This window comes from Borostomias antarcticus (assembly GCF_949987555.1).
Source record: "Borostomias antarcticus genome assembly, chromosome: 3".
NCBI lineage: Eukaryota > Metazoa > Chordata > Actinopteri > Stomiiformes > Stomiidae > Borostomias > Borostomias antarcticus.
The window spans coordinates 26,845,510-26,853,501 of record NC_140236.1 but is presented as its reverse complement, the minus strand read 5'-3'; the positions used below and the strand labels follow the sequence as shown (position 1 = coordinate 26,853,501).

Below are 7,992 nucleotides of genomic sequence, written 5' to 3'. Positions count from 1 at the left end.
GAGCCACCCACAAGCAATTTGGGATTCAGCGTCTTGCTAAGGACACTTGGACATGGAGCCCTATGGCTCACTGAATATGTATTGATATCTTAAAGGCCAAGTGTGTAACATACACCCTATATCATGTTTGTTTGTTAACTTATAATGTGTTGATTTTCAATTCATTCATAGAATAGATAGTTCATAGCTATAACTAGCTGGTGGAAATGTCTTGGTATTGAATGGAAACCTTTATTTAGTCAGGGGAGTCAATTGAGAGCCACCCACAAGCAATTTGGGGTTCAGCGTCTTGTTAAGGACACTTGGACATTTTGCGTCGGAGGTGGGGATTGAACCGGCGACCTTGGATCTCTACCTTGGCGATTACAATGGAGCCCTATGGCTCACTGAATATGTCGTGCTATCTTAAAGGCCAAGTGTGTAAAATTCATCAGTTCTTGATAGATCACTTCAGTGATATTCAGTGAACCCCTATATCAACGGCGCCGCTCAGGAGGCCGCAGGGGGTCGCAGGGGGCCAGACTAGAACAATGTGCATATTGCCGTGCGCAACGTGATAACCACTACACTACGGAAACTGTTGAAAGCATATTCATGGCTTATAAAAACGAACTGTACTGCCACACCTATTCACTTAGGCATCAAACATCACACAGTACAAACCAGAATCCCCCCAGTCCCCTGATGACTAGCCAATGGCTAGTGGGGGCCATGACCTCTCCACAGCAGCCTCCCATAACAACAGGGGTGTTGTTATGCCCGGCAAGAAACGGAGTGCCTAAAACCACCCTAGCTGTTCTAAAATCACTGGAACATCCATCGCTAGATGAACGAACAAATTAGTTTCTTTGTGAACTTGTCCTTTTCACCAACTATTAACACAACAATATCAATAGTGGCTTCATGTAGCTAGTTAGAGATATGCCCCACAAATCACTTCAGATGTGCAGAAAGTGTTGAAATATTGTAGCAAGGGTCATCCTAGAATGCTAGCACAAAACGATTGCAATGTAGCACTATCAGATGAGCTTGTGCTGCTACTGCACTCTAGATGCTAACAATGCTGCCACATTAGCTACACAAGGATGGAAAGCTAGGTAGTAATGCATTGGATTGAATGCAGTATCTTTCAACCGCTTCCAGCCAATCAGAATCGAGGACCGGAACTACCTGTTGTATAATGACTCTTTTATCAGGTTATCTATCAACAACACACACAGATCTCAGTGCGAGTGTGAATGAGAGCATTGAGACAAACAATCAGAACTTAGACAGATTAGGGTAGGAGAGCATGTGACTGCAGGAGGGGAACATTTGGTGACATTTGTCCATAGCCGTTTGAGTTGGTTTATTAGTCAAATCTACAGGACACGGGAATGATGTACAATGGAAAAGTTCAAGCAATGTTTCCGCCCGGTCTCGAACCGGGGACCTTTCGCGTGTGAGGCGAACGTGATAACCACTACACTACGGAAACTGTTGAAAGCATATTCATGGCTTATAAAAACGAACTGTACTGCCACACCTATTCACTTAGGCATCAAACATCACACAGTACAAACCAGAATCCCCCCAGTCCCCTGATGACTAGCCAATGGCTAGTGGGGGCCTTGACCTCTCCACAACAGCCTCCCATAACAACAGGGGTGTTGTTATGCCCGGCAAGAAACGGAGTGCCTAAAACCACCCTAGCTGTTCTAAAATCACTGGAACATCCATCGCTAGATGAACGAACAAATTAGTTTCTTTGTGAACTTGTCCTTTTCACCAACTATTAACACAACAATATCAATAGTGGCTTCATGTAGCTAGTTAGAGATATGCCCCACAAATCACTTCAGATGTGCAGAAAGTGTTGAAATATTGTAGCAAGGGTCATCCTAGAATGCTAGCACAAAACGATTGCAATGTAGCACTATCAGATGAGCTTGTGCTGCTACTGCACTCTAGATGCTAACAATGCTGCCACATTAGCTACACAAGGATGGAAAGCTAGGTAGTAATGCATTGGATTGAATGCAGTATCTTTCAACCGCTTCCAGCCAATCAGAATCGAGGACCGGAACTACCTGTTGTATAATGACTCTTTTATCAGGTTATCTATCAACAACACACACAGATCTCAGTGCGAGTGTGAATGAGAGCATTGAGACAAACAATCAGAACTTAGACAGATTAGGGTAGGAGAGCATGTGACTGCAGGAGGGGAACATTTGGTGACATTTGTCCATAGCCGTTTGAGTTGGTTTATTAGTCAAATCTACAGGACACGGGAATGATGTACAATGGAAAAATTAAAGCAATGTTTCCACCCGGTTTCGAACCTGAACCACCCTGAGTCGGCACACTGGTACATGGGCGCATAGTTTAAGCTGGGCTAGACAGGCATGTTATCCTCTCCCGTGAGTGCAAGTTAACAATTGCTTCGTCAGACTAGTTGCCCTGACGGACATGAAGCTCCGCTCCCCAGACTGCCCGACTGGCTCTGCTTTCTTAGTCCACCCCTCAGCAATCAAGTCCAGCCGACGGTGATCAGAGCCTCTGTCAGCGGCCCAGTTCAGGTGCACCCCATTAGTCTTTCATTAGTGACAATGCAGCTTCACTACAGTACCACTGCTCGCTAGAACTCATAAGTGCATCTCCTTTCTAAACAAGCGTCTAAGAGCTTAACCTGTTGCTAAAGACAAAGTACAAGAACAAATAAAATAGGTGTTAAAAGGAAGGGTCCTGGGCACATCTTGAACAGGTGAATTTTCAGCATGCGGCGAAAGATGGGCAGCGACTCTGCTGTACTGACATCAGTGGACAGTTCATTCCACCACTGTGAGGCCAGGACAGAAAAAAGCCATGGCCACGCCAATCTGCCGTAGGGGGGCTTGGAGCAACTGGGGAACCAATCACCTCAAGGCAGCAGAGCTTGACCACAGCCTGGAGGTAGGAGGGAGCTGTTCATTTGCCCTGTAGGCTTGCACCACAGTCCTAAACTGGATGGGACAGCGCAGGGAGCCAGTGCTGAGAACGGAGTAGGGAAGTTGTGTGGAAGAGCATGGGGCCGTTGAACACCAGGTCAGCAGCAGCTTTCTCCAGGAGTCTGATGGCCAACGCTGCAGGATGGCAGCAAGTAGGGAGTTGCAGGAGTCCAGGCGGGAGAAGACAACAGCCTGGATGAGCACTAGCGACGAATCACAGCCAGATTTCTTTCCTAGCACAAAGTTTGATAAAAGAGATGAGTATTAGCAAAGGCAAGGAGAATGATAATATATTATTAATTTGATTTCCAGGCATGGCATAAACATGGCATGCTTACTTGCAATGGTAATAATGCCTTCAGGTAATAACACTAACCATGCTTGATTAATTTGATGTATAATGTGGCAAATGCTATAGTAGCAGCTAGGGATGTGCACAGTTAACCGATTTCTCGAGTACCCGAGTAGGCAATCTGCTAGTCGGAAAATAAACACTACTCGGTTAATCTAAAGGCTATACAATATGGCATGTTTGGCCGTGAAAGCGCGCATTTCTGAGCGCCTGTGCCATTGTTACCAAAGAGGACAGAGCGTTGGCGGCGGCCTGGAGAAAAGCGCTGTATACCGAGTCTTTTTTCGAGCGCTCAGGCTTTTTGAAAACATTGCTATCTCAACTTTTCAGAAAGGTGCTGCCAACATCACTGCGGCTCTTTCAGGTAATCAATGATCAGATATTAGATAGGGATGACTCGTCAGCTGTCTGGGGATCCCGGGGGAACCCCCTGCCTGGCTATTAAACTGAATATCTGAAAGTGCACCGATCGTAAAAATAATAAATGCAGCCAGTTGTCAGGGGCAGTGATGACTGATTACTAGTTGATTACTGTCTAGCCAGCTAACTGGTTACGTTTTAAAAGCTATATTTATTTACATGGACACAGTTCTTGGGTGCAAAGTTACGTGGTCACAAAAACTAGCAATAATTAGCCCATGGGCTTGCTACTGCTCGCTCTCAATGGTTCGGTTTTCCATACTGTTAAGCATTTTCGGATCAAACTACACCGTGGTTTTGCATAGTGTTAAAGCATTTTATGGATCGAGCCTCGGACTTTCAAACCTGTTACAGCGTAGGTAGCCTATGAGAGAACTATAGACTTAAGCCTAAATACAGTATATGCCACTTCATTTGTTTTGTTTTGACAATTAAACGCTGGTACCGGGTCTCTGATTTTGTTTATCTGCATACTGTGCATAGTAGGCAGTGGTGTGAGTGGACTTTGTACTCTGGCTCCAAGCAGAGTACAGTAGTGTGGTAGGCTAATCATGTTGGTAATGAGGTGGTGCTGAAAAAGACAGCGAGTACCAGCACAGGCCCATGCGCGTAGCCTACTCCTATAGTTTTCCAGCCTGCTATACATAAATATTGAATGAATAGGCCTGTTGTTCAATAAATCTATTTAGTTTTGCATGGACATTTCTCTAATGAAGGCTTGACGCCAAAACATCCATTATTGTCCAATAAATTGGAAATAGGCAGTGAGTGCCGCGGTGCTTTTTAGATAACGCTAAAAATTAATTCACTTGTTGGTTTAATACTTAATTTAAATTAGTAAATTGGTTGCACGAGTAGTGGTTGGTTACTCGAGTAGGATCAGGTTAGGTTACTCGGTTTTAAAATTAGTCGAAATTCCCATCCCTAGTAGCAGCAGCAAGCATCAGCCCACTATAGCTAAATAACGCCAGACAAGATTACAGACTGTAATCAATGTATGAACAATGTCACATTGAGCATGCTCAACATTATGTTAAAATTGAAATACATCTGAGACATCCGAACGTAACGTTAGCATTAACTAACGTTAACTAAAGTTAACCCTAAGCCGTTAGCATTAGCTACCGTTAGCATAGCTCCCTAGCCTATCAATATAGTTGACGTTAATATAAAGAAATGTAACATTAGATAATGTTAGCTAAGTTATTCAACATTGACCCACTTACCCTCAAGATCTTTTCCAACAATGTCCTAAAGTAACCACATGTCATGATCATTTGCATCATAGACATACGTTCATATCTATGATTAGCATGATCATAGCAGCTTCATTGCTAAAAGCATAGCAAATGTTAGCCGACGTCATTGCATGACTTACTGAAAACTATTCAATCAGAGGCAGAGTAGGGCGGGTCTTCCTATGGTGACGTGTTTTCCGCCGAGTTCGCAGGACTCACGAACGCGCGACCAGCGTCCCCGAGGCTCGTGCACAGCACATGTTTCAAATGTCTCGATACAGGTATTGGTGGCTTCAAAAACAAAAAAAAACCATTGAATTAAAAGTTTATATTGATTAGATTGGTCTCTGATGCTGAATGATACCCAGAAAAATTTTGTTTTCCTTTTCTAGCCCTATCTATCATAATCCACAAACTATGGGAAATAAGGGTCTTGGACCGCATGCCGTCACGTGACCTGCAATACCGAGCTTTGGCCACTACGTCAAATGGCTTCATGCGCCTGTGAGCAACTTTCATTGAAATGAATAGGCAGCCATTTTCAATGCCGTCTCCAGTTATATTATACCTCCATGGATGCAAAGCGTAAGATAATTAAGGGTTTCTCCTTTTGAAAACATGCACACTGATCTCTGGCAAGGTTTGCATATCGTATGCGGGTCAGTCTGTCTAGTTATCCGTACAAAGGGGCCTGGTTTGTGTGTTTGCAATCGCTCTAGCCAACTTAACCTAGTGCTAGCTAACGTTAGACGACTAGCTAGCAGTTGGCTAAATATATAAATATGTCAGGCTGTTGCTATAGCAAACCATGGCATGCATTTCTTGTCGAAGCAAAACTTTTAAGCCACCATAGTGCTATCTTGTTTCATCACGTCCATTGTGTTACATTTGATTTGAGACTCATGGCTAGCTACGGTAGCAATGCTACCTAAATACCCCGAATAGGATCGAATTGGATGTCAATTATAATGCAGTGGCTGGACATCAGATGCGCCTTTGTGTGTAATGGCAATCACGTATAGCTATATACGGTTTGTTTTTACATCTGTCTTATGTCAGTATTAAAGTCGTGTTGCTATCTCCGCTGACCTCTCTCTTCCGGGGTCGGCCAACATCAGAGCTGGACGGACGACCTGCCGCTGTGTCAGATGTGCGGTGTCGGATCTGCGCCCAACTGTGTTTACGGCCCGGACGGCAAGGACACCCAGAGCCACCCCAATGAAGACGGGCACCTCCGATTCAGGTGCTAGTTCACCCAGAAACGACCCTCGGCAGATTAGAGAACATGGTTGCAATGTCAGTATAGTGTGACAGTGATGACAGTTCACTGCAATTAGGACTGGGCGGATGTTGAAAGTATTAACACATCCTGTGTGTGTGTGTGTGTGTCCGTGTCCGACCAGAGGCGAGGATGGCTGCTTCCTGTACGGGGTGTTTAACGGGTACGATGGCAGCAGGGTGGCCAACTACGTGTCCCAGTGTCTGACGGCAGAGCTGCTGCTGGGACAGCTCAACTCCAGCCACACTGACGCCGACGTCCGCAGGATCCTCACACAGGTGTGTGTGTGTGTGTGTGTGTGTGTGCGCGCGCGTGTGTGTGCGTGGGTGGGCCGATGGGGGGTGTGCGTTGGTTCATTTACGCCGTTAAAAAACCGCCGTGTTCTGAATAGCAGTAGAAACCAGCAAGACGCAACGTGAATAAATATGAGTCTGACTCAACGCTGGTCAGTAGAGGCTTGAACAGAAGGACCAGATGAGCACACGCTACACCACACCTGCACATTCTGACATCTGAAGAATAGAAGAGAGTTGCAGCATATTGTTTAAATGCTAAAGATTTTATTGAAGTTTTCATTGAAGCTGTGAACTGATGAACGGACCGTAATAGAACGTAGGGATGATGTTTTATGTGTAGTGATATTGAGGGTGATGTTTTATGTGTAGTGATATTGAGGGTGATGTTATGCAGCGGTCCAGCCCTCAGAGAAGCTGCTGTGTTGTTGTTGTAGTTCAGTCAGTGAGCAGGAGTCGCCCTCTGCTGGCCAGTCTTCTTCCTGCAATAGCTGAAGCAGAAAGCCCTGGAGAGCGCGGAGGAGGCCCTTTGGAACCAGCCTCTGCTGGACCTCCTCTTCTTCTCCTCCTCCTCCTCCTCCTCTCTGCTGCTGGAGGACTCAGCAGGCTCTGGACCAGGACAGGAAACACACCATCATGCACAACAGGATATGACATCACAGCAAGTCTCATGAAAACAGAGCTTTTATGTGTGTGTGTGTGTGTGTGTGCGTGTGTGTGTGTGTGTGCGCATGTGTCTGTGTGTGTGTGTGTGTGTGTGCGCATGTGTATGTGTGTGTGTGTGTGAGAGTTATAGTGGAAGAGGAGTTTGGAGAACAGACATGTAGGGGTCTTACCATAGCAGGACAGGGGAGTAACGCTGCTCTTTTTGGGTTTCTTGCTGGTCTTTTTCTTCTTGTCCTCTCTAGATGTCTTCTGTCCATCCTGGGGGACAGCTTCAGCTTCCTGACCACTGATCTGGGAATCAGAGAAAAGAAGACAAGCATATAAATACTGTAGAGTTAACGTCTAATAAAAACTCATTATTACTGTATGTATTCATTATGTGGATGTCAATACATTCATATTATATCTGGAGCTATCTATCTACTATCTAATGTATTAATCCTACTACTACTCAGGTCAATTCTAAACACGGCATGTGTGTGTGTGTCTGTGTGTATGTGCATGTGCGTGTGTGTGTATGTGCATGTGTGTGTGTGTGTGTGTGTGTGTGTGTGTGTATGTGCACGTGTGTGTGTGTGTGTGTATGTGCACGTGTGTGTGTGTGTGTGTGTATGTGCACGTGTGTGTGTGTGTGTGTGTTGTCTCCTTACCAACGAGGGGGTGTTTGGGAGGCTCCAGGAAGAGGTGAGGGAGGTGGGGGTCTGGTAGGAGGAGGAGAAGGAGGAGGAGTCTATCTCTCCAGACTGCTCACAGCTCCTCCTCCTCCTGTTCTTCT

At 45.4% G+C, this 7,992-nt stretch overlaps 1 protein-coding gene across 1 annotated transcript; it reads left to right on the top strand.

Moving 5' to 3' along the window:
- Positions 1–6,091: 6,091 nt before the first annotated feature.
- On the top strand, positions 6,092–6,655 carry LOC311307297 (TGF-beta-activated kinase 1 and MAP3K7-binding protein 1-like; the record flags this gene model as incomplete). The annotated part of the gene is made up of 3 exons (XM_084436092.1): positions 6,092–6,222; positions 6,383–6,536; positions 6,650–6,655. Coding segments are annotated over 3 exons (291 nt in total), but the record flags the coding sequence as incomplete, so codon positions are not given.
- Between the last annotated feature and the right edge of the window lie 1,337 nt (positions 6,656–7,992).